Here is a 27,271-nt window from a genome sequence, read left to right on the forward strand (position 1 = left end):
ATCAGAAGATTTTAGCCAGACTCTGTCAGTTTCAGAGGCCTGCGGAGACATTTCCCTATCTGTTTCCACAACGCCCGGCTCATACAGGAAGCCGGCACCATTTTCCGGCCATTGTGAAGCCATTTGCTTTTCTGTGAGACAGGAAGCAGGCAAACAGGAAATGTGTCAAACACCCTGTTCCCACCCCGGCAGAGAAAAAGCCTTTTATTATTCAAAGACCTGTGGATTTTCCAAAAAGACAACTCCACGTATCCAAGAAAATTTGCCCTCAGCCTTTCTATCACTATCTGTTTTGTTAAATAATTTGTTAGATGACAGGAAAATATTTTCCAGCCCTCTTATCAGTGATGTTCATGTATCTCAGAGGAGTAGAGTGAGTCAAAGGTTTGGTGTCTTTTAGCCTAAAGGAAGTCTTGTTGCTGAACTTTACTTGACAGTTATTTCATCCGTCGCATATTTTTCCTCTTTGACAATAACTTACAGGACGTGAGCTGTGGAAAAAAAAATGTTCATGTCAAGAAAATTCCAGAGCATCAGCCCAACCCATGGGTACGTCTAAACCATTTCCAGTAATGTTTTCATACCCGTGTAAGGCAGGATGCAGTTGCACTTGTAGCCTGCGACATCATCAATGCAAGTCCCCTGGTTGAGGCAGGGGTTGGAGGCACATTCGTTGATGTTGGTCTGGCAGTTTGGTCCTGCAGTTGAGACAGAAAATTAATCAAATAGTCATCAGTTTAAGGCCAACAGTCAAGTGGTTAGGGAAGTGAAGCTAAATTATGGCCACACAAGACGTAAACTGACCGGTGAAGCCCATGCAACAGGTGCAAACGTATCCGCTGGTCATGTCCTTGCAGGTGCCTCCGTTCATGCAGGGATTGGATTCACACTCATTGTTGTTGATGTCGCAATTTTTGCCACTCCAGCCAGAATCACAAAGGCATTTATAGCTGACAGAGAGAAGTTTGAATGAAAATCTCAGTCATAAATCTCTGTAGAAGCATTTTGTCTGACAGACTTAAGTTACTGTTTAAAAGAGAACATTGTGCTTTAAATTCGCTGTAAAGTGATTAAAAAAAATCTTTATTTTAGGTTTGTTGTATGACAGACCACTGTGTTATGACCCACAAGGCCAAACTTCAGTCATGAACATTTCTAAATTAATAAAATTAAGCTTCAAAATCTCGAGAAACGAGGCAGTAAAACCTGCTCTCCAATGCTGTGATCTTGTCTGTTGAATTAGCCAAAACCCCACCCACTCACGAGAAATACGATCCTCTCAAATAAAAAAAAGAAGCCTCTGATTAGAGTGCAGCTGTCTGGCTCTGTGCCAGAGCAGGGACAGAAATTTGTGATGAAATTTACTGTTTTCTGGTACAAATCTCTCTGTTTTAATACTTTTTAGGATCTGTGGCCCACAGTGAGTGATAGATTTGGGAAATTTACCTCACAATGAACAAAAACACAGCATGTAGCTGGCCGCTAACTTCTAGTTGATGTCATGGGATGATATGTTTGCCCTGAGTCAAATAAAACCAAGCTAGGAAAGAGGTTAACAACCTTCTAACAGTCAAAATCAAAAATTCAGTCACATGTGGATCTCAGTGTTTTTTACATGTTTACAGCAACCATATAACAACATTTCTAGTATGTTAAGACACACATTTTGGATTTCACTTTACAGGGACTTTAAAAATGTTATACTATGTGGTGTGCTACACCTAAAATATTGTTAGCATATTCAAATTAATATAGAACAGATAGCAGTAAAATGTTGATCTAGGAGGCCAAATACTGCAATCTAACTTGTCTGTTTTACTTGGATCCAATTGAAAACATTTTAAAATTACTTTCTTCAGGTGTAAATAAGTCATTAGATATCTGCAGGACTTAGTACTTGTCTATGCATTATACGTCAGATTTTATGTTCCTGGAAATGTTGCTCTTTTTGGGAAAAAACAAAAACAAAAAACAGTTTTTGATATATATATATATATATATATATATATATATTTAGATTTATTTTTGGCCTCTTTGCCTTTTTTTATTTTTTTATTAGATAGGACAGTTGATAGAGTCGGAAACAGGGAAGAGAGCGGGGAGAGACATGCAGGAAACAGCGCCACGGGCCGGACTCGAACCTGGGTCGCCTGCGCACATGGCGCGCGCCCCAACCACTCCACCACCAACGTGCCAGTTTTTGATGTTTTTGAAAGTATACTTATCTGATTTGTCATTTACAGCAAGACAAGAAAATTGCTGCAAAAGGTGACTAGCTTAATCAAAGTTCACAAACTCTGTTAAGATGCTAAAAGCTCAATAACTCTTCAGCTCTTCTCCACGTATGCTTTAGGTTTCAAGTATAGTATTGTGCTTCAGCACTGTCACATTACTCACCCTCAAATTGGAAATCTATATGTAACAAACAGTCCTTACAAGATGTTTCTTAAGGTTTGTTATTTAAATGCATCCTTGCAAATTTAAACTCAATTGAGAATTAATGCCCAAAATCTGATGCGTCTCTGACTGAAAATGGCTAAAAACGTATTTTACAGTGTGACTTAAGCAGATCTTTCTTTATTTCTTTCAAACTTAGTAAAATTTGTCAAGCTAATTAAATGCAACAAAGAAGAATCAACAGTAGTTTTTTGTGTTGCGTACATACCCATTGATCTTGTCTTCACAGTGACCGTGGATACAGGGATTGCTGAGGCACTCATTGACCTGGGAGAGGCAGATGGTGTCATGGTAACCTTCCGGACACACACAGGTGAAGCCGTTGATGCCATCGATACAGGTTCCACCATTATGGCAGGGGTTGATAGCGCACTCATCGATGTTGATGTTACACATGGTACCTAAAGAAGAGGGAACTTACTTTACTATAAAACAAACAAATAGAGATATACTCATAATGCCATGATTGACTGCTCTATTGAAAAATGTGGCTCCTGCAGCGTATTTTGCTGGGTTAACACATTAGGGGAGAAAACAAGAGGAAATGCAAGAAAAAACTAAGACAAGCATCCTTTATTCTAAACCAACAAAAGATTTCTTTTTTACTGTGGACTGAACTGACATGAGGGGTTTTTGACTTGATCTTTAATTTTTTATGTTGAAGGCATGTGTCAGAATTTGCAATCTCTGACATGATGATCGTTTGTGTGTGTGTGTGTATGTGTGTGTGCAAAGAGCCTTTAACAAGTGAATCAAGTTATACCACCTATAGTTCATCTGAGTATTAAACTATACAAATAGAAGATGTAATCACGTCACTTGATACCTTTATTAGAGTATAGGCAGTACAATAACACCAAAGTAACTTCATTAATTCATAAACATCTGTCAACACAGCGTACTTGCACTCTGAAGAATTATTTTAATACACACAATGCCAACTCATGCTGCCCCAGACAAAGCCACTACACAATGAACTATATCTCAGTGGTGAATGTATCAATTTCCAGAAACATGGGGGGTTTAAAGTCCCCCTTTGTCGGCCACTTGAAGCGTTGACGCCATTCAGCCGGGTGCCATGCATAACATAAAGGCAGCCCATTTAGCTTTAAAGCAGGGACCGGCTTTCAAGCTTTTAACAGCTCAACTTTCAGAAATCTTTCAGGGAATCTTTTCTCCTGCCCAAATCCCAGGTGACCGTGTGTGCCTGAGTGTGTGTCGCCTCTATGTGTGGGAGGGCAGCTTGCATGTTTAAGCAGCAGCAGGTTTGGGGACAGGGTGGAGCTGGAAAGTGACACCGGTCGAGCCTCAGAGGAGCATGCTCACTCGCTCGCCATCTGTCACCCTCCCCATCTAGACCCACACTTCTCTGTCCATACGTTCGATCCTCTAATCCTACACCTAAAACGCTGATTTATTTTACTGGTCACCTGAGACAGCAGGCATGTTTTTAATTGATTTTATATTAATTTAACAGCTGAGCCTGCAAATGTATATGAACCCAAGACTTCCCTAAATCCCTGTCTTTTTGATTGCATGGCAGGACAATTTTCCAATCCCTTATTTTATCTTTTGTAGAAAGAAATTTGGAAAAAAGCACACTTTTCTTACCTGTGTAACCTGGCTCACAGGCACATTCATAGCCATTGATCTTGTCAATGCAAGTCCCATAGTCACAGGGATTGCTCTTGCAGTCGTCGATGTTGATTTCACAGTTGATCCCTGTCAGAAAATTACTTCAAATTACCTTTAAACATCAAGAAAATAATACTTTAAAACATTTAACTTTATACATGAGGTGTTGGTTACCAGTGGTTCCCTTGGGGCAGCTGCAGATATAGGAGTTCTCCCGGTCCTGGCAGGTGCCTCCATTCCTGCAAGGCTGGCTCAGACACTCATTGATGTTGGTCTCACACAGCCTGCCCGTGTATCCTGGGTGGCAGTGACAGCTGAAGGAGGCCAGGCCGTCGATGCAGGTGCCATAATGGCATGGATCTGAGAAGCATTCGTTGATGTCTGTCTCACAGTGCCTCCCAGAGTAACCTGGAAATAGAGTTCATTTCTATCATGTTATGTCTTTCTGAATTAGGAATAGTGATGTTTAACTAGTTAATCTCTTTTCATCATTTCAAACTTTTATCTATTTTCTGCAGGACTTTAAAGCTTTAACCTATTTCTGTTTTTAACAGACACCAAGAAACTTTCCTGACATGTTTATTTAGGCCAGTGATACTCATCGCTTGGCTCTTGAGCCACATGTGGCCCTTTTGTGATGATTTGTGGCTCTTTTATGTCTTTATTTGAAATATTTCCCCCCCAGAAAACCTTTGAAAAAGGTCAACTTTAACCTCAGAAATTATACATGGCAATTAACATTAATCAGTTTTTCCCCAACTCCTGTACAGTTGGCTTAAATTGTCCACTTTTATTTTTTTGTTTGTATATTTCCATTGCCCTTATTTGCAATTTTTCTCCCTTTTTTGTTTGCCACTTTCAATCTGTTTTTACAGCTTTTTAAGTCCAAGTTTGCCACTTCTTTTGCCCCTTTTCTCTAGTTTTTCTCTTTTATGTCCTGCTTTTTGTTATTTGCAATTTCTACCTCAGCCAAGGAGGTTATGTATCTGCAGGGTTTGTTAGTTAGTTTATTTGTTTGATTGTTAGTTTGTTAGCAACATAACTCAAAAAGTTATGGATGGATTTTGATGTTTTCCACTGTTTTGCCATGTTTTGCCCCCTGTAACCCATTAAAGCTGCCTTTTTCCATTGAATGCCACTTTTCCCCCATTTTTGCCACTTTTGTCTATTTTAGTCCATTTTCACATATTTTTTGCTACATTTTGACAGTTTTTTGACCAATTTTGCCACCTCTAACTTGTTCAATTTTTGCCATTATCACCAGTTTTGCCTTGTTTAGCTTGCTTTTATTTTCATTTTTCCCCCCTTTTTGCCATTTTTGCCCCTCTTGCACATTTAAGCTGCCCTTTGCAATTGAATGCCACTTTTGCCCATTTTAGTTTCTAATTTTTGCCACATTTTACAGTTTTTGACCATTTTTACCACCTGTAACTACTTTTTTAATCAGTTTTTTCCACCTTACCCCCCAAATTTTATCCAATTTTCACCCATTTTTGCCACTTCTTTGTTGCATCTTGACCATTTCACAAATTTACCTAATTTATCCCCACTTTAACCAATTTTTGCCACTTTTCACCACATATACTGTGGCTCTTGCAAAGGTATTTTTTAACAGTTTGGCGCTTTGGTTGAGTAACACTGATTTAGGCAATCTGATATTTGCCTGTTAAAATGCAACCTGCTGAATCATCCCACACCACAGACTCTTATGGAAGAAGAAATGTTTCTGTGCCTCTTCAGGTTTATTTAAGGCTCCATTCTGACCATGTGGGTTGAAAATGTGAGGGCTTAACAGGCAGATTCTGTGGAGTTACCAATGTGCTGCTTAATTCTAACAAATCGCATTGATTTTTGTATTTTTCTCCAGTCTCCTCATCTCCTCACAAGAATCTACATTTTCCAGGATGTAATTAAATCTTTAAAAATATCCCTCTTTTCCTTTTTTACCATTGCACTGACTAAGTATAAAAAAAAAATCCATAAAAAAATCTGTACCTTCAGTGCACTCGCAGGTGTACTTGTTGGGCCCGTCTGTGCACTTGGCGCCATTTTTGCACGGCGTGCTGGAACACTCGTCGATGTCTATCTGGCAAAGGTTCCCAGTGAAGCCTGGAAAAACAACAAGAGGGTGTTACTGTGTGCATGAGAGCATGAAGGAGTGTGTTTGTGTGACCGTTAGTGTGTGTACAGACATGGATACTGTGTTTTCACCATTTCAATCCAGCCCCACTTATAATCCTGAGCCTCGTACTATAAGGGCTCTCAGCAAATCACAAATCTGCATGTTAATTAACAACTGTGCAACACTACAAACTCTCTATTTTCCCTTTCACTTCTTTTCAGGGCAAACCCAAAGGGGGAGGGAGGAGAGGGGGGGACCAATTCGTTTAAAGCAAGGGGGAGGGAGGGAGAGAGGGAAAGAAATGAGGGAAGAATGAAAGTTGCGAGGCCTCCTGACCAAGGGGTGAGAGACAAAGGAGAGCCTGTCTACTCAACGCAACGCCAAACTGAGCCCGTTGCCTCTTTTGTCCCTGAAAACTTTTCCATCACAATGTGCATTCTCCCGTCTTGCTCTCACCCTCTCCTCCACATCCCCCTCCGCTCCCTGCCCGCCTCTTAAAAGGCCCAGCTTGACCTTAGACCCTCCACTATTCAACCTCCTTGTCATTCAAAATCAGTCAGCAGGATTTCTCCTTTTCCCTGAAGTTATTCTCATCTCTGATCATTTCTCCTCTCCCCCTTTCAGTCACATGATAGTACAGTCCAAGAACTCATAGTGCGATGTTGTTTGATGAAGAGATAAAGTCCCCCCTCACCCCCTGGCCCTCCGCCTCACCGCAGCAGGAACACACAGGTGGTTTAAGCTAAAAAGACAGACTCAGTAGCAGCTAATCCGGTGAGGAAGTATTTGTGTGTCTGGCGGCCGAGCTGATTTTTCCCAGCGGGCTTTACTGAAACCATTCACTGTTTTCTGACTCTGCTGGAAGTATGAACAATATCAGGGCCTTGTTAAGATAAAAGGCTGATAATCATGTAATAATGTGCTAAATAATTTATAAGTCATAATCACAGGCCTAATTTATGTAAAATATGAAATGAACTTAAAGCTCCTGCAAGAACTTTCCGGCTGTGTTCACTTTGGCGCCCCCTGTGGACAAAGCAGGATGAGGATGAACTTGGCCTTTACTTGTGAAGAAGTGTTTTCTTTGAATAAAATTAACCCTCTTTGGGCAATTCCCAATGAATATTTGATATGGTAACAACTGAAAAGGCTTCTCTGTAATGTGCTTTCTGTTGCCTTGTTCAACACCAGCACTCTAGCAGGCTTGACAGGCATGTAAAAATAACTGCAGAGAAATAATCAATCTTCTTCCTGATAGTCTGCCTTGCTTTTGTTGAGGCATCAGAATTAATTTCAGCCTGTTATATAACCAGCTAAAAACTCCTTAAAGTAGATTTAAAGCTTTAGAGATCGGCTTTCCAATACTAAAACTGCATGCTTCAGGTTGACAGTTCAAGAAAAACTTTGAGAGTGCCGATAAGGACTCTTTTCTTTCAACAAATCTTTTAAGGCTCATTCGCCAAAAAAGGGTAAACACTTACTTTAAAAATCACTTATTCATGGATATGTGTGTTTAAAATAACACTTATATACGCCATCCTTTATTTTTATTTTTTTATGTTTCAAAGTGTACAGAATGGATTTAGGTGCATTTGTTGTAAGTTAAAACTTACTCCAATTCCATTAAAAATCTATTTCCCGCACTTGACCCTGTGGTATAACAATAAAATTTAATCTTATTTTTTCACAACCCAGTGACCTCATGATGTTTTGAAATTGGCTTAAAACTAATCTAATTAAGAAATGTTGCCCTGTGAGTTACTAGTATTAGTTATTTACATATTGCTGGGATCAGGCCAAAACCTCGCATCTCCATTTTTATCATCAACTCTGCGTTATTGGTCACCTTTTACAACTGTCAGTGCATTTCAACAGATTTTAAAGCAATATAAAGGGTGAAAAAGATGCTGACTATCACTATTCAAAGTTAATTATTGTAGAAAAAATGTTTTATTTTCCTTCCTTGAAAAGTGAAGATTATGGAGATATGAGATTTTGGCCCGGGGCCCGTGATATATAAGCAGCTCATTACAAAGTAATACAATTTTATTGTGGGCTAATAATACTGTATATTGTTGATGAGATTTTGATCTGATCCCTAGCCTCATCTATATCATAAAGGATGAACTTGTATCTCAAAAAAAGGAATGATTCCCTGATTATTAGTCCCCTGATATCAGTATCATCCCTGTTAGTGTTTAAAAGTGAGAAAGATGTCGACGAGACTATTAGTGCAGAAATTCAGTGTTAAAAACAACCTTCCTGACTGAATCAAACAGCCAAATTACTATGCGAAAGAATTTTTCATATAGATGCACACACATGCATAGCTGAACAATAGTCAAAGCCAAAATGTGTGCACACGCACTCGCACACATCATCATGCACCTCAGCAGCCAAAGAGGGATTTATCCCCAGACTGCAGGAATCAGACATTTCAATGGCTCTCAGTGGGGTTTCCATGGCTATTCCATGTACAGAAATAATAAGAGGGGACCCTCGCCTCAGGCCTGGCTCGCAACAGGGACAAATTTACATCTCAAGCAGGGCGGTTAAAACCCCTTCCCTTTTTTTTTTTACCCCTCCCTTCCTGCTTCAGCATAACGGTTTGTGCGTCTCAACCCCCCTCCTACCCTTACCCCTCCTTAAAAAAGCACTTTCACTGCCACCACTTGTGCTGCTTCCTCACATAACCCTCTCACTGTCACACACAGACTTCTCTGAGGTGTTAAGCTCCTGTGTTCACTCTTGTACTTCCTTTCTATTAGGACTAAAGCATCTATGTTGGGTGTCTCTTTCGTTCTTTGTTTCCCTTTTTCTAACTCTCTTTCTGTCTTTCCTTCTTCCTTTCTTTTCTCTCTCAACTGGAGGAATCCTGCTTCTCTCCACCCAGGCCGCCTTTGATCCACCCGTCTCTGAACTTCACTATTTTCACCCCCGAGAAGAAAAAAAATTACCTCCACCTCAGTGATCCCAATGAAAGAATGCAAAACACAAAAACAGGTTGAAGAGTTTGAAGATCCCTCCTTTGCTTTCTTCATTTCTTGCTTTTCCAACTTCAATAGTTGCATTCCTGCTTTTCTGAACAAAACATCAATACCTCCTGTATAAATAGTGCAACTCCAATGGCATTTCTTGAAAAGGGAAGGAAGAAAAAGCAACTAACTGCACTCAAAACAGTCCAAAAGGCTACCTTATTATTCACCAGCATTAAAAAGAAATTGCCAATATTTAGAGCTGTTATTATTTCTCCCTGAGCTCTTTACTTCTATCCTCTTTTATTGTTTAGATCCACAAGTTTCTGCTAACTCATCAGACTTCTCAAAGAAATAAAACTTGTTTAAAAGTTTAAACTTCCTCAAGCCCTTCCCTATAGATTTTTTCTTCCTCTCCACCTCAACTGCTGCGTTCGTTCGGGGCTACCCGGGCCTGTGTAAGCCTGCCTCAGGGCTGGGATTAGTGCCCGTCCAGAAAGGTGTTTGTGTGTGTTTGTGTTTGAGTGAACGAGAGAGACAGAGTGTGCAGAGAGAGAGATCGACCCCTGTGCCCCCTGGCCCCACGCCTCCTCCCGCTCCCTCCCTCCCTCCTCCCCCCACCTCTCCCTCCTTTCCTCCCTCTGCAGTGTTACAGAAGCCTCACCTGTGGGGCACTGGCAGTGGAAGGCGTTGATCTTGTCGATACACTTGCCGTTGTTCAGGCAGGGGCTGATGGCGCACTCGTCTGTATCGATCTCACAGAACTCCCCCTCGTAACCTGGCCAATTAGCAAGGGAGGACCAGGAGGGAGATGGATTGGTTAGAGAGAGACACAGTGAGAAACATTTTCACACTGCTGGCATTTAACACTTTTAAAGGTTGAAACTATTCATAGATGCTCATAAATAACAGGAGGACTGCAGTCAACAATTATGTTAATAATCTGTTGATAAAAGCATAGTAAAAATGGCTGTTGTCATTTATGTTAAAGCATCTGTGAGGAACTTTTGGTGAGCAATGAGCATTAAAACAACAATAAAGAAGATCAATCTTGCAGCTTGATTGCCACACTCACTTTTTTAGCAAGTAAACAGACATCAGCATTCATTTCAATCAGTTTCATAATAATCTGCTTCATCTTTAAAATGGCTTGTTTTATCAAATTAAAAGTCCAGTTTTCTTAAAATGTTGCAGATTAAGCAAGTATGTTTTGATTTTGTGAATAACGAGACCGTGCTTGTGGGATAAAACCACGTGGTTTACAGTCACACTGAGTGTTATATATCATAGGTTGGGTATTTGCACAACTTCTGTAAGTTTCCAGTAAGTGACGTCTTTAGTTCACTGCTTGCTAATGACTGAAGTGCACATGTTTTTGCTAAGGCGTCAGAAAATGATTAACTTAAAAGTTATGCAATGTTTTAATTTAAACTTTTAGGTGAAAATGAACACAACTGCAGCTGAATCTTTTTGTACATTAACTGAGGTGTATGGGGGACTCTGCATGTCACATGCACATGTAGCACAAAAGATTTTTTGACGGCAGAGAGGATGTTCAAGATGATGAACGTTCTGGGTGAATGATAGCAGAAATGGTCTCCCTGGATAAAGAGACAGTTTGGCAAATTTTGCATGAAAATTTGAGCATGACAAAAGTGCGTGCCAAAGTTTTCCCAAAACTTCTGATTCCTGATCAAAAGGAAAAACACAAGCAAATTTCTGGAGACATTTTGGAACAAACTGAAGGATATCTCAAAATTTAATAAAGGAGAAAGACACTGAGAAATGTTTATGTTCCATAAAATCGATTACAGCATTTGTCTCATTTTTTTAATAGCTATACAGGGCCGCCCCTGGCCAAAGTGAGGCCCTAATCAGACTCTGATATAAGGTCCCCCAACACTTCTTGATTAGAACCAGTGCGTGAACTTGAGACAATGTGACTTCTCTTTAACCCTCACCATGAACCTTACATTCAACATCAACACTAGTTTCCCAAAATTTAAATGTCCACTCTTTTTCAGGACCTTCTTGTCGTCTTCTCTGGCATACCTGTATTGTAAAACCCTTCTAAAAAAAAAATCTTACCTGGCATGCAGATGCAGTGAAAGGCTCCGATTCGATCCAAACAGGTGGCTTCATTCAGACAAGGGTTGGACATGCACTCATTGATGTCCAGCTCACAGCGTGGCCCCACATAACCCTGCTGGCACTTACACTGGAATGAACCTTTGGTGTTGATACATTTGCCTCCATGCTCACAGGGGTTGGAACCTGTTTTAATAGAAAATTCTGATCATATAATTTGTAAATATATAAATATATGTAGAGGGCATATGATGGAAAAATGTGGCTGAAATGACATGACAGAGTTAAGGTGGTTTGTTGTGTTTGATGAAGCCAAACTCAAGTTTCATCTCTAATTAACTGCTGGAATAACATCTCCATTTGTGTTATTTACAGTGGTTATGGAGGGATCGGATATAAAAGTATCAGTTTAAAAGTTTAAAGTATTAGAAATTCATCTGTGATAGTTATAAGTTTTTTTGACAATATTATCTGAAAGTTGAAGAGGGTTTTGTATGATTTGTTTTGGGTTTTTTTTTACCAAGTGAGCACTCGTCCATATCCTGGTCACAGGAAGCTCCAAAGTATCCTGATGGGCAGGTACAGAAGTGATTTCCTGTGACTGGGTTGGTGTCACAGTTGGAGCCTTTCTGACAAGGGTTGCTGATGCAGGCATCATCCAGCTGGCATAGCAGTCCTGGTACACAGTTGAAAAGCTGGAGTTAAATATACTTGAAGGAGAAAATTTTTCATTTATTCCTACAGGAAAAACAGAACTTTACATATCAAGGATTACAAGAATGTTTGGAAAAACAGTATAAAGACTTCTGTGGCTCAAGTAGGAGCCACACATACAGTAAATACCTTGAGAAAACAAAAAGTCAAAGAAACTATTGTTGGAGAGTGTGTTGAAGGTTTCTTATCTAGTCCTTCGGCTAGCGACTCAAACCAACAACCACATTATTCATAACACACCAGAATCTATGCCCAAGCTGTCAGTCAGTGAGTTGCATTGTGGGTACACGGTCGCAAGTTTCAAGGGTGAAGGACCCTTTTTCTGTTAATTCAGTTTTAATCTTATTCCAAAAGTATTTCATAATAGTGCATGGAAAACGTAAAAGAGTATAATTATGTACTTTTTAAAACTTTGTTGGGTCTATTCTTCTGCCTGCTACTCCGGTAATACTACTGCAATTCTATGAGCCAATAACTTCAAACTCAAAGCCACAGTCCTTTCTATTTTCAAAAGATGTCAGCTTTATAGCGTCACATGGGGAAATGCAATATCTTCAAGAAGGGCAGAATTTACAGCAACAATTTATTAATCATGTGTCACTTGGGGCGCAGATGACCTAGTAGTTAGGTCGTGCCCCAGGTACGTGGACGGCCCAGGTTCAAGGGACTTTTTTTTATCCCTGTTTCCCACTGTATCCACTGTCCTCCTCTCCAAAAAAAGGTGTAAAAGGCCCAAAGATACCTTAAAAAATGTGTCACTTTGCTAAAAACCCCAAACAACTATTCACCATTATTTAAGCTTAAAGGCTGTTCAAATCCACATAAAAACACTCACTGACAAGCATTTAGATTAGATATATAGATGCAGTTGCAAGAAAAAGTATGTGAACCCTTTGGGATTTCTTGGATTTCTGCATAAATTGGTCATAAAATGTGTTCTGATCTTCATCTTAGTCACAACAATAGACAAACACAGTCTGCTTAAACTAATACCGCACAAATAATGATATTTTTTCATGTTTTTATTGAACAAAACATGTAAACATTCACAGTGCAGGGTGGAAAAAGCATGTGAACCCCTAGGCTAATGACTTCTCCAAGAGCTAATTGGGGCCAGGACTCAGCCAACCTGTAGTCCAATCAATGTCATGAGATTGGATGTGTTGGTTAAAGCTGCCCTGCCCTATAAAAAACACACACCAGTTTTGAGTTTGCTGTTCTCAAGAAGCATTGCCTGATGTGAAGCATGCCTGGCACAAAAGAGCTCTCAGAAGACCAACGATCAAGAATTGTTGACTTGCATGAAGCTTGAAACAGTTACAAAAGTATCTCTAAAAGCCTTGATGTTCATATGTCCACGGTAAGACAGATTGTCTACAAATGGAGAAAGTTCAGCACTGTTGCTACTCTCCCTAGGCATGATCATCCTGTAAAGATGACTGCAAGAGCACAGCGCAGAATGCTCAGTGAGGTGAAGAAGAATCCTAGAGTGTCAGCTAAAGACTTACAGAAATCTCTGGCACATGCTAACATTTGTGTTGACAAATCTATAATAAGTAAAACATTAAACAAGAATGGAGTTCATGGGAGGACACCACAGAGGAAGCCACTGCTGTCAGAAAAAAACATTGCTGGACATTTGAAGTTTGCAAGAGAGCATCTGGATGTTCCATAGCAATACTGGCAAAATAGTCTGTGGACAGATGAAAGCAAAATTGAGTTGTTTGGAAGGAACACACAACGCTATGTGTGGAGAAAAAAAGGCACAGCACACCAACATCAAAACCTCATCCCAACTGTGAAATATGGTGGAAAGGCCATGATGGTTTGGGGCTGCTTTGCTGCCTCAGGGCCTGGACGAATTGCTGTCATTGACTGAAAAATGAATTCCCAAGTATATCAAGACATTTTGCAGGAAAACTTAAGACCATCTGTCTGCCAACTGAAGCCAAACAGAGGATGGGTGATGCAACAGGACAACGACCCAAAGCACAGAAGTAAATCAACAACAGAATGGCTTCAACAGAAGAAAATATGCTTTCTGGAGTGGCCCAGTCAGAGTCCTGACCTCAACCTGATTGAGATGCTGTGGCATGACCTCAAGAGAGCAATTCACACCAGACATCCCAATAATATTGCTGAACTGAAACCGTTTTGTAAAGAGGAATGGTCTAAAATTCCTCCTGACCATTGTGCAGGTCTGATCTGCAACTACAGGAAACGTTTGGTTGAGGTTATCAACCTGTTATTAAATCCAAAGGTTCACATTCCTTTTCCACCCTGTACTGTGAATGTTTACATGTTTTGTTCAATAAAAACATGAAAATGTATAATTTTTGTGCGGTATTAGTTTCAGCAGACTGTGTTTGTCTATTGTTGTGACTTAGATGAAGATCAGAACACATTTTATGAACAATTTATGCAGAAATCCAAGAAATCCCAAAGGGTTCACATACTTTTTCTTGCAACTGTATGTAGACAGAATAATCTCAAAGTTGCACAAATGTAAGTACCTGTACGTCCTTTGGGGCATTCGCAGTAAAAGGAAGCAACACGGTCATGACAGGTGGATCCATGGTGGCACGCAGCACTGGCACAGTCATCGATGTTCTCGCTGCAGTCGTCTCCTGTCCAGCCGTTCACACACACGCACTGGTAGCTGCCATAAGTATTGTGGCAGGTTCCACCGTTTTGGCAGGCGTTGGGCATCAGCTGGCATTCATCTACATCCTCTGTGCAGAGCTGACCTGTAAGGGGAGGAGAGGTTATAAAAAGTAATACTTTCTATTCCCAAAGAAACTGAAAACATAATTACGTGGCATTTAATTGTTATTTTAAATATGTGAAACTGATACACAAACCTGTAAATTCTGGTTTACACTGGCAGTTGTATGTGTTGACGCCATCCACACATGTCCCTCCGTTTTGGCACTCATGACCTGGACAGTCATCAATGTTGTGGTTGCAGTTTTTGCCTGTAAAACCTAAAACCAAGAGAAAAATGTAGATTAAAATTTCAGGTTAAGTGTAACTATTCTATTGTTTTCTTTCACTGTGCAATTTCTTTAAGGAGAAAAATTACACATTTCAGTAGCTCAGTTCTCCTTATTTGAAAAAGCCCTTGAAAAAACGGGACTGAAACTTGTCTACAGTTAAATGTGGTCAACTGTCTCTTTCCTCCAACAGAGAGGCAGCTGTACCCTCTTTGAGGTCTGTGGCAACCTCACCATGTAATAACATTCCCTCCGCCGTTTAGTTACACAAGAGGCAACTGCTGGACTGTACATGTGGCATAATGGGTAATTTACAGTAAAAATCAAAACAGATTGAAGTAATTTCTGCCACTGCTGGGAAACTATTTTGTTTATTTTCATGATAAATAGAGTTTGTGGTGCTTCTTAAAGGTGCATTTTGTAAAACTGAATATCAACATCTAGAAGTGGGTCCTTGATTGCATTTCTCTGCTGGAAACTGTGGCAACCAGTTGAATTTAATGTGTGTAATGTGAATACAAAACAATACAATAACTTTAGTTATCCTTTTTTTCCTTTTTTCCTCTATGTTACCATGGAAACATGTAAAAATCCAAGATGGCAGCATCCATGGAGGGGACCCTCCCTATGTATGAATTAAAGGTTTATTCTGAGTTGTTTTTTTCAAAATAGCTATTTTTGAATTTAGATGACTAAACACTTATTTAGATAGACAATCTTAGAAATGTTTTGCTTTATTTTACCAAGTTTGTTAAGCTAAATGCTACTAGGCTAAATATTACACACTGCACCTTTAAATAGTTTTTTGATTTTATCTTCAGAATATAAATCAAATAATATCCTTTTTCTAATAAAATGTGTTTAGATGAAATATTAGAAATTTCTGCAAGAGCAAATAATTTTTGGGATAGTTTACAAAGTGACAATCAAGATTTTTTTTTTTAACCAGGTGTAATTTAAAGCATTTTGCTCATGTTTTTATTATCTCCGCCAAGGAGGTTATGTGATCTGGTGGATGTGTTAGTTAGTTTGTTTTTTAGTTTGTTTGCAACATAACTCAAAAAGTTGTGGATGGATTTTCATGAAATTTTCAGGAAATGTCAGAAATGGCATAAGGAAGAACTGATTAGATTTTGGGAGTGATATGGATCACTGTCTGGATCCAGGAATTTTTTAAAGGATTCTGTATTATTGGGAGATAGGGCTACTGGTGGAGGTCTGCGCTGTTACCACTTTACACCAGGAGATGGCGGACATGAGTAACTTCAATCCCAGCAGCATTTTTTGGGTGTGTTACTATTCAAAGTTTTGGAGTTTATAGAGTTTGAAAGACGCCTGCCCGGTCGAGGAGACGGGCAGGCGAATTTTAGCGAGAATACTCACAATGCTGGGAGAAATAGAGGAATATTCACCCTTTGCCATGACTTTCAGTCATCCGGTGAGACCATGGGTGAGACTGTCTGTCCATCTGTTGGCACCGGCAGGCAATGCTTCCGCCATGACAGTCCACCCATAGCAAAGCCAATGCTTTGCCTCACCGTGTTACCACCCCACCAGGGAGGGAGTAATTGGCGAATGCCATGGTGGGGGCATATGGGGATGGATCCAGGATTTTTTTTTTAAAGGATTCTTCACTGTTGGGAGATAGGGCTAATGGCAGAGGTCTGCGCTCTCTGAGTGCTTTTCTAGATTTTGAAGCATTCATGCATTTGCTTATAAGTGCAATAGTGTCAAAACATTTGTAAACTGCATACTGCCCACCCCAGGTGCTTGTGTCCATTAGACAGTGACCCACATTGAAAAACTATCTATCTATCTATCTATAAACTTTTAAGATTAATAGCAACATTGAGCCTATCATATATTTATTTATCCTTCAACTTCTCAAGAAACATTTCATAATATCATGGATAAGTGATCAGGAAAGTTGCCACACAGTTTAGTTGTCTTATAATTTGAACAAGGCTGAGAAAACAAAACAAGATATAGTTTGTCTGTATGGAGGTGATGAGGCTTCAGGCAGGACTGTAGCCCCAGTGAGCGTTGCTTCACTCTGCTATGTGAAAAGGATGTTGTCCTTTGACCATTTCCTTATGATAAGCCCCAATGCCTTCCTGCTCTGCCTTGTTCACACACCAAAGCAGAAACACACAAAAATGTGCATGCACGTGCGCAGGCACACACAAACACACACACACCAAAGGCACAACATAAGCAGGAACAGCCCTGCCTTTAATGACATCATCATTTAAACAGCAAGCAGGCAACAACTCCAAAATACAATGTCATGCATTCAGAGATGTTTACTTAAAAATGACAGCTATTTATCAAACTTTGTAACTTTGTGAAGCACTGAAACACCTGAAAACCTCAGCTGTTGAAGTGCAGATAATTGTCTCCTAATTGTAACTGGTGAGCTTAAAACTTAGACACTATTTACATGCTAGCTTTAGTGACTTATGACACAGCCTTAATCTGCTATTGTTCGTTGTTTTAAAAATGAAGTTTAGTTGACATTCTTCTATTTAAACATTGCTAACTGCTATGAGTGTGTTTGTTTATTCTTCAAAGTGAGTAAAACTAACATAGCTCCTGAGCCAGCAAGCTTAAAAACTTGCTAACTGCTGGCTAACTGTGAGCTAACTGCCTTCTCAGTAAGCTAGCTGGTAAACTGCTGATGCTAGTGAGCTAACAGCTAATTCACTGTCCAATAAACAAAATGATGGTGATAGTCCATCACATCAGCTTTCAAGGCTTTTCTTCTTATTTTACAGTATGACAGTAGCTTAATGTTATCACTCACTTACTCTTAGAGAATAAGAGAATACAGTTTAAAACCTAATTAGCTGGGGCACACACTTGACAATATGTCCACATATTTTATTCCAAGGATATTTTTTCTTCCTCATAACTAATCTTTAATCAAATGCCATGTTGACCCACCTGGCTTATTTAAAATGATCCTTTTCTAGTTCTTAACTTGGACAACAGACACTGACTTTGAGTGAATGGCACAACAGATAGCTAATAGCTATCACTACATTAGTCTCCTACTTGCCATTCCCTCAATTGAAAAAATTGTACAAAATTGTACAATAATTTTTAATCGCTTTTGTTACCAGACCTTTAGGAGAGCAATTGATTATCATACATGGATAACATTTTAATGAGGTATTTACCAACCAGTTTTTGCTTCTATTTCTAAATACATCCTAGACCAGTGGTTCTCAATTGGTCTAGCCTCAGGACCCACTAATTTCTTCAACCCAACATTAGAATAATCATAATAATTAATTAATAGTGTTGCATTTTGGATCTCAGATTAAACAAGTATATGAGTGAAGAAAAGAGAGGAGAAAACTAACATGTTCACACCCAATTTTCCCATCGTTACAGGCAATTTTTTGACAATTTTCAGAGATCTTTAGAAATCACCTTATTATCATGGGAAAAGCAGCCATATACATCTGACTTGGTATTTTAAAATGTATATATGTTACTCTTTCCTATCCTTTATACAGCAAACAAGTACAAATATGGTTATAAATTATTGTGCTGGTGACTGCACACAAGACCTAACTGTAAATTTATCCTATTGTTCCTATTGTGAACACAGTCACATTAGTCCTCTGTTTGCACCGTGTTTATTTTTTAGTTTTGTATTTGTGCGCTGGTAAAAGAGCCTATAACCATCTTGTTTCCCTTGGGGATTAATAAAGTACTTTCTCACTCTCTCCCTGTCTGACAGTCTGTCCTTGCATCTCTAATGCAGCTTTTAGTATGGTGACTTGATGTGATGCTTACCTGGTACACAGGAACATTCATAGCTGGTCTCTCCCTTCTGAATGCAGGTGCCGCCATTATGACAAGGAGATGGGTTGCAGGGAAAGTAGCGGCTCTCGCAGTGCTTCCCTGTATACTCCTGTGGGCAGTGGCATCGATAGCCACCGACTTCATTGATGCACACCCCACCATTCTTACAGGGGGAAGGGTTTACATCACACTCGTTGATGTCCTGCTTGCAGGTCTTTCCAGTAAAGAAAGGTGAGCAAGTACAGATGTAGTGGGACTCAATGGCAGAGCACTGGCCGCCGTTGGCACACGGGTTTGAGGCACAGGGGTCGGCTTGTTGGCACAGTTTACCTAGGAGCATAGACAAATCAAGATCATGTAGAAGCTATGGTAACATATTTTCAAACAGTCAGATGATTCATTCATTCAACTTAAACATATTGCTGTACTATAAAGCTTGGGCAAAAATCTTATTGGAGGCAATTATTACAGAAAAACCTTTTAAACCCTGTCAATGCTGTCAATCTGAACTCACAGAAAGCACTAGAAAATAAAGCTTTGGGGTCATCTTGAGAGAATGAGTCTTCTAGAAAAGTCTGCATAAAAAATTGCTGTGTTGCCATACAACACTTCTGTTTACCTGACCATCCAGGTGGGCAGCGGCACTTGAACGTTGTGAGACTCTCAAGCTCACAGGTGCCTCCATTGCGGCATGGCGAGCTGATACAGATGTTGTTGATGGGTGTAACACAGCGGCGGTCAGTGAAGCCCAGTTTGCAGGTGCAGTTAAAATCCACTGTGCTCCCTCTTGTCACAGCTCGACACGCGCCACCGTTCATGCATGGTGAAGAGGTACATGGGTCGGGAAACTGGCACCTGCTTCCTACATATCCTTCACGGCACCTGAGGAAACACAAGAAGTGAGGTTGAGTGGGATGGTGAAGATAAAAGATTTCTGCAATCTGCCACTATTAAAGTCAAACTTCTTGCCGACCTGCCTATGACCTTGCGTGATCACGTGACTTCAGAAAAAAAAAAAAAAAAACACGGATGTCTGTCGATATCGTCTTGCTGTCTCTCCTCAGCAGGCTGTCCTCACATACGGTACAGGTGAAGCAAAAATCATAATACAAGGGAAAGACTTGGGATGAAATCCTGGCTGAAATTAAGTTAAAGTTGTGTTTATGGTTGTGAGTGGTGAAAGTACATATGATCTTGCTGTGATGCTACCCGGTCTGTTCACTCTCATTGGTTGTTGTGGGTACTCCGTTAGCGGCACTACGACCTAGAATCGTAAATATCAAATGTGTTTGATATTTACAATTTGGGATTTTCGGAGGCTACAATGCGATTTTGAGCAGTAAAACTGTCATGTTGACACCACACACATGAAGACTACTCAGACAAACAGACGTTTGCGACGAGGCTCCTCTCGGGTTACGCCCCCACGCTTGTCGGGTGAGGCCCAAATTGGGCTTAAAATCCTGTAGTGTGTGGCCGGCCTTAGTGGTTTAGGAACAGCAGCTCCTAACGGAGTTCCCTCTATCCAGGAGCTCATTCCTTTAGTCACTACCCAAAATTCATAACTGTAAGGGTTGGAACAAACACAGACCAGTAAATTGAAAGCTCTGCTCTCTGGCTCAACTCCCTCTTCAACATGACAATCTGGTACAATGTCTACAATGCAGCTGATAATGCACCAATTCAGCTGTCAATTTTATTTTCATTCTATCCTCACTCATGAACAAGACCAGGAGAGGGGACTATCTGTGCCCAAAAGACAAGTATGCACCACTGAGGGTCAGAACCTGCCACCTAGCTTTTTATGCAGCTGACCCATATGCCCTCCAAGGATTGCCACTTTATTATGGTGGAAGGTTTACAGACATGTCCCTGTGAACCTGGGAGCTATGCTGTCAGGGGCACTAGCCCTCTGTAGGAAAAATGTACAATGTAATTCATTGTCAAACAACAGATTGAGAAGACTCATCATTATGTCATGAATACAACCACTAATGATCTGCCAAAGACAGTCCCTTTCCCCAGATATATTGGTCTACTAATAAATGTCAATTCTTTATTCATGTTTCTCATGAAATTGGCATTACAAAGAAATGAACCGGTCAAAGGGAATTCCCAAACACTATTTCATCCGTCCCGTCTTTTCAGCTCAGCACTAATTCAAGAGTTCACAAGACAACTCTCCAGACTCATCAAGGGTTAACCCCTTTGTGTAGTGCAAAAAGGACAAATGATGGTGCTTTCTGCTGTTTTTACAACACAGTATCACAACCATGAGATTCTAGGCTTCAAACAGGACATTCATCTGTCTGCCATCAACCACCATAGACAATGTGTTTCACGCTGTAAAACAGAATGTCTGAAACGGAGGAAAGGAGGGGGACAAACTCCAGTGATGTTTCTCACAGGTTGTGTCAGAGTCATAAACACCACTCAGACCCCAGCAAACAAGTTCCCAGAGGGGGGGGAGATATGCCGCAGATTCACACATTTACAATTACAATGAGAGGAGTTGAGGGGTGTCCCCTGAGGATACGAATGGTTTAACAAAGAGGCCACACACTGAGAGCATGCACATGCACTCATACCGATACAGTCAGTAAGCAGTCTTTCATGTACGCACACAGAGAAAGATTACACAGGAAGATTACACTAAAGACCTATACATTTACATTCAGGGTTGAATTCAGATCCAAATACAGCGTCAAAGGTGAGGTTCAATCATGTGAGAGTCAGATGCTTTGGGAGGTAAAATGGACTTGCCATTTCTTCTCGCCAGTGTGAGAACTCAGGCCATTTGTGACAATCAAACCGCAGTATAAGAACATAAATCTTTAATTTTGATCATGTGTCATTAAAGATTCAATCAGATAGTGAATGCTGAGGATAGAGGACCAGAGTGGGATGCATTCAGTTCGAGCAGAGGCAGGGATAAAATGTATACTCCCCGGAGATGAAAATGTTTCATCAGATGGGGAATCAGACCCACAAGGGGGGAAATATTCTCTCCCTGACAAAACTACATAACTGGTAACGAGTATTATTACCACGTAATGACTTTTAAAACACAATTATAAGCCCGTCCTCTGCTCGTTCTCTTTTCCATCTGTCTGTCTATCCCTCTCGCTCCTCCTACTAGAGCTCCCCCTGGAGGCTTGGTGCTTTTTGTTTTGAAGAGCGTTTTGGATTAGGATCGTTTTGAGTGCGGAATCGTTACTGTATTAGAAGCGCGTTTGTCGTTCATGAATTTGTTTTTGATTCTTGGATAGCGTTTTGTCAGTTGCATCACGTTTCTCCTTTTGAAGTTTGTTTTGACTTTTGGTTGTGTCTCTAAAGTTGAAGCGTTTTTCTTATTGAAGCCGTTTTGTTTCATTTTGAGTGCGTCTGACTTTTGCAGACCATTTGCCCTAACCGGCCACTGTATATTTCCCATCTGTGATTAGCTGACTCAAAAAAATTCACTTGGATTTATTTGACATTACATTCTGTAAACCATCTTCACACTGCAGCAGCAACACAATGTCACAATGTGATGTTATGATGTGAAGATGGTTTGCAAAATTAGGCTAATGTTAGCAGTGCCAGCACTGCAGGCCTTTGATTCCCCCGGCAGGTTAATGCCCACATACTTAAGCTGAATATTATCAATCATTGCTTGTGGTTGTTTGTATTAGATAAGAGAGCACTGTGGTAGCAAAGCAGTATCATTAAAACACTAGCGGCAGGCAGCTGGATTACAGTTTAGACTGAGCATTGATCGGCATTGTTGGCCTGAACGAATAAAAACACTTATCCAACCCTTAATTCTAGAGCCGCCGACAAAGGAATCTGAATTTAACTGTTTAGTTGACTAATCTGTTAAATTCCTAGTAGTGTCCTACACAGTCACCTATACCTGATGGTAAATTTACTTCTATTTAAATATTACATTTACTTGTAAAAAACAAAATGCTCATATCTGCTGATACCAATATTTAACTCTTTAAATGATATGGATATTATGCCAACGATATTGTGTACCCTTTCAATATAATAAAGTATAAGCTGCTTTGTTTAAATTTTTCAATAACTTTCAAATCAAATATATAAAAAATGAAATATATAAAATATATCTAAAAAATTGTATTCAGTAAATACCCTGATTTAAATAATGCTGCCAGCTGAGAGTGAACAACAAAATTGAAGAACAGGCAGTTTACTTTATTACTCTGAGAAAAACAACAACAATATTGGAGCTGTTTTTGACACCACAAACAACCACATCAGGCCTTCACATAACGCCCCCCCCTCCTGCTGCCACATTCCCATATTCATCACCTTCACTAACCCAATACTGTTGTCAACATCACTGGGTGGCCAGTGAGGCCTGCTCATTACAAAAACAAAGCATCTACTCAATAGCCCCTAAGTCAAGAACAAAAAGAAGATATGCAGTATTTGGAATTCCTGTTCCTAATCCGTTCTTTCCAGGAGTCGGAACACAAGAAAAGCAGCCATCATGGCACCCTTCAGCAGCTCTGAAGGCTGAAATGTGCTCACTTTGACCCTTTTGTGAGCACTCATTCATCCTGAAGACAAGGAAGCATCTATGCCACAGTGTTTGAGCTGTAAGCCAACGTTATGGAAACTTCAAAGAGCCATGCCACCACCTCAATGCTTGTTATTCTTCCCTCCCCAGAGAGGATTTGCTCCAGTATCAGACAAAAGATGGGAAGATGATGAAAGGAGAGATACTGCAGAGCAACTTTTGACTAAAAAAAAAAAAAAAAAAACATGAAAAATTCCTGAAAAGCTAATTCCTTCAATGAGGGAAATTGCACAGGAATGTCATTTAATTTCAGAGGCTTTTTTCCAGCACCAATCCCACAAACAACATTCCTCTTTAAATATTTTGCTTTTTCTCTAATACAGAGACAATACTGCACATAAAACTTCCTGCAGACATCAAAGTGAACTTCCCACCAAATTAAAATCTGCCATCACTCTCAAATACCTGAACAGAGCCAGCAAGTCTATACGCCCTGAGGGGTTGGCAGGACCATGTCCCCAAACATTCCCGGGGATCCTGTGTGACTCTGTGTGTTTGGCTCTGTGTGTGTAAACGGGGGACCAAGCCACAGCCCCTCTGTAGAGACAGGCGTGTGTTTAGACAGGGTCTCCCTCTCAGGGGATTAGGTGGCCTTGGGACTGTGGTAAGGAAAAAAAAACATCACATGCAAGACTGCCCACTGCACAAACAGCAGCAGTGAGTGGTGGCATGTCACCACGTAGAGAGGAGGCTTGGCTCAGTGTCATTTAGACTGGGATCAGTGCAGCATTAAGCTCAGACCAGCAGTGATGGCAAAGGCTGGGACTCAAATCAGATACATGCACATAACAAATAAGACTTTTTGCTGCAGTTTATTTAAAAACACAAGTGCATTATTAAGAGGCTAGGTAAGAGCTGCACAGTCCTTCTTTTGACTTTGAACCCCACTTTGCTTTTCTTGGTGAAAACATTTTTTGTACTTCTCCCAACATGAGTTTTATCCACCAACAAGCTCCATCATTTCTAAACTACAACAGCATCCACCTGCTAAGCTCAGGTTGCCACAGGAGCTGCGCATACGTCATTTTGTGTTGTCACTCTAATTGGCCTGTCATAAATGTGACAGACAGAACATTGGTCCAACCATTTTACGAGAATATTTCAAAAAGTCGTGCCCAGTTGCTTTGTATGGGATGTTTCCCAGATGAATGTGAAATATAACCCATGCAGTAAATAAATGAAACAGTCTATCTGGTGTACCAGGTTATTTATTTTGGGGCTATTTATGCCTTTATTTATAGAGTAGGAAAGGGACACACATTTAAGTTATCATCATGACACTGGTATCATCAGATACTAGCTTAAAAAGTGAATAATCAGTATCTGCAGATATGACATCTTTTAAGATGATCTGGCTGCAGACCTCCATGCGGGGGTGTTTTGAACCCATCTGTTACAGATCTCTACATTAGGGAGATGACCATAGGGCCTAAATCAGCTGTAAATATCAGCCACATGGACAAACAACAAAAGCATTCGGAGAGCGCAGACCTCCGCCATTAGCCCTATCTCCCAATAGTACAGAATCCTTTGAAAAATTCCTGGATCCAGACGGTGATCCGTCCCAATCTGTCCCAAAATCTAATCAGTTCTTCCTTATGCAATTTGTAACATTTCCTGAAATTTTCTTGAAAATCCGTCCATAACTTTTTGAGTTATGTTGCTAACAAACTAACAAACCCTGCCGATCACATAACCTCCTTGGCGGAGGTAAGCTTAATGATTTTGTGGAGTTTTAGGCACAACCAAAAAACCTTCATCAGCTGAAGTCATTTTCTATGTTCATGCTCACTCCTCCAATTTTAAAATGTGTTCTAACAAGAAAAGTTTGTGTCTCTGTCCATTTTTGACATTTAAAGGGTGTTTTAAGGACTGCGGCTTCAGGTCCAAAATACCTTTATACAGTATATGGGTATATCAACACATCGGAAAAATGTAACATCCTGTGTTGTGAGAGGAGGACAGTGGCTAGAGTAGGAAACAGGTATAAGAGAGAGAGAGGGAAAACATATGTGAAAGGAACCAAAGGTCTGACTTGATCAAACAGGTAAGACCTTGGCTGCCTGAGTTCATGGGGCATAACCTTATTGCAAGGCCATCTGAACCCAGAAAATCACTTCAGCGTCAGTATCCTGAGCATAAAAATAACCTGGAGTCAGCTGTGTTTTGTGAAAATCCTAACAGCACTCTTAGCTGAAAAACTTTTGGAACACCAATGCAATTGCCACTATCACATAGTGACAGAGTCTGACTTAATCAATGATGACACATGCAATAGTCCCTGTAAACAGATTGGTTTTGGGCAATCTGCACTGAGTAAGTCTCATTCCACAAAGTAAAAAGTGTTATTAGAAACAGCTCCATAGATTGTTCCAAAAAGGACAATGAATAAATCAAAATCCTTCTGAAGCTGTTATTTCATCCTAACAAGTAGCAGATAAGACTGCTAGAAGACCAGTCCAGTTAAAGTCCCAGCAGCGGCGAGTGCTGAGGTCGTGAGGCGCCACACGAGCTTGCTGGAAAAAGGCCGTAGGGAGCAGGTGCGCATGTTAATGAGCAGACGGCAGCTGCTGCCCTGGCCATTCACCCCCCGCCCCTCTCCACCACCACTTCTCCCACTCCTCCCACATCTCTAGTCCCACAACTCTGCCTCCGTCCTCTCCATGGCTCCCATTCCTACTACTGTCATTAAACTTGGGCTGAGACAGGGACCATGCACTGCAAAAATGAAAAAAGCTTATTTCTGATCCAAATAAGGCAATTTTTGATTTTTTTGTTAATGCAGTTCATCTGTTTGGGGCAGAAATGATTAAGAAATAGATAATTACATCAACAATTATTTAAAAAGTGATCTACATTTTTACCCGATATCAAGATAGGTTGATTTAAACACAAACCATCTTAAAAGGGCATCTTAACTTGGTCATTTTTTACAGTGTTGGCATCTGAATGGCCATCCCCTCTCTCTCACTACTTAGCAGAGAAATGAGGAGCGAGAGAGGAAGAAGAGAGAGCGAAAGATGAGTGGGCTCATTGTTATTCCTCCCCCATTCAGACTTGACCACAGGCTGGGCGTATTCAGCTGTTACACCTCCTCTTTCCTCTCTTCTTCCTCCATCCCCATCCCCTAAAAAGCATCTGCACTCTTTTTTTCTGAATTTGCTCTTCTCCCTCATTTCACTTCCTCTCTTGAAAGCTGTATGTTTGGTCACTGACATCCTCCCACTCCCCTCTATGCATAATCCTTCAGCCCCCCCCCCCCCCCCCTTTTCTTTTCATTTGCAGGATACCACTTTAAGGTTTATAAGCCTCAACCCACTACTGCTCACTCCCCAGAAAGTTTCCTCAAAGTTCCTCCATGCTGTCTCGCTGCTTTTTTGCAGTCTGCAATGTTTGAAAGGGGAGTTTGAAATCCAAAACACACACACAAGCAGGGGGACAAACAAAGGAGCCCCAGAGAAAGGAAACTGGAAGTGGTTAGGCTGGGTTTTTTTTGAGGAGAGAATCATAGAAAGAAGCAAGAAAGCAGGAATTTTCTGTTTACTCTAAAGCGTCTCCTGTTCTAAATTTTTCACCCAAGGCTCACTGGCATCCTGATTTCATAGTAATTGAAAAAAAAAAGCCAAACTTGCTTTGAAAGTGAGCATCTGCCCTTGCGAAACAGCCCAGTGTCCCACACCAAGACCTAAAGACAAACAGACAGAGCCCCTGCACCCTTACCTCAATGCACGTGGACTCACTGTCCAAACAGACGCTGACTGAGGTGCTAGCATTAAGTCAACTGTAGCACATGCTAGGCAAAGACTGGTAACAGTTTGCTCTTTAACTTGGCAGGAGCATGTCAAATACAAGCTGAAAACAGCTTTCACAGGCAGCAAGCTTAACA

General features: G+C 40.5%; 1 protein-coding gene across 2 annotated transcripts in view; it reads right to left on the reverse strand.

Annotated features, from left to right (window-relative positions):
* LOC121509568 (neurogenic locus notch homolog protein 1-like) overlaps nt 1-27,271 on the reverse strand; it is a 61,822-nt gene that overhangs the window by 21,557 nt on the left and 12,994 nt on the right. For both annotated transcript variants that reach the window (XM_041787022.1, XM_041787023.1), the window contains exons 3-15: nt 19,417-19,679; nt 18,789-19,127; nt 14,853-14,975; nt 14,505-14,738; nt 11,798-11,953; nt 11,278-11,463; nt 9,854-9,967; nt 6,088-6,201; nt 4,267-4,500; nt 4,069-4,179; nt 2,666-2,858; nt 805-950; nt 585-698 (exon numbers count right to left, since the gene is read on the reverse strand). In XM_041787022.1, the coding sequence (XP_041642956.1) occupies nt 585-698; nt 805-950; nt 2,666-2,858; nt 4,069-4,179; nt 4,267-4,500; nt 6,088-6,201; nt 9,854-9,967; nt 11,278-11,463; nt 11,798-11,953; nt 14,505-14,738; nt 14,853-14,975; nt 18,789-19,127; nt 19,417-19,679 (2,327 nt within the window). The remainder of the gene's footprint in view (nt 1-584; nt 699-804; nt 951-2,665; nt 2,859-4,068; nt 4,180-4,266; nt 4,501-6,087; nt 6,202-9,853; nt 9,968-11,277; nt 11,464-11,797; nt 11,954-14,504; nt 14,739-14,852; nt 14,976-18,788; nt 19,128-19,416; nt 19,680-27,271) is intronic.

This window comes from Cheilinus undulatus, linkage group 5 (assembly GCF_018320785.1).
Source record: "Cheilinus undulatus linkage group 5, ASM1832078v1, whole genome shotgun sequence".
NCBI lineage: Eukaryota > Metazoa > Chordata > Actinopteri > Labriformes > Labridae > Cheilinus > Cheilinus undulatus.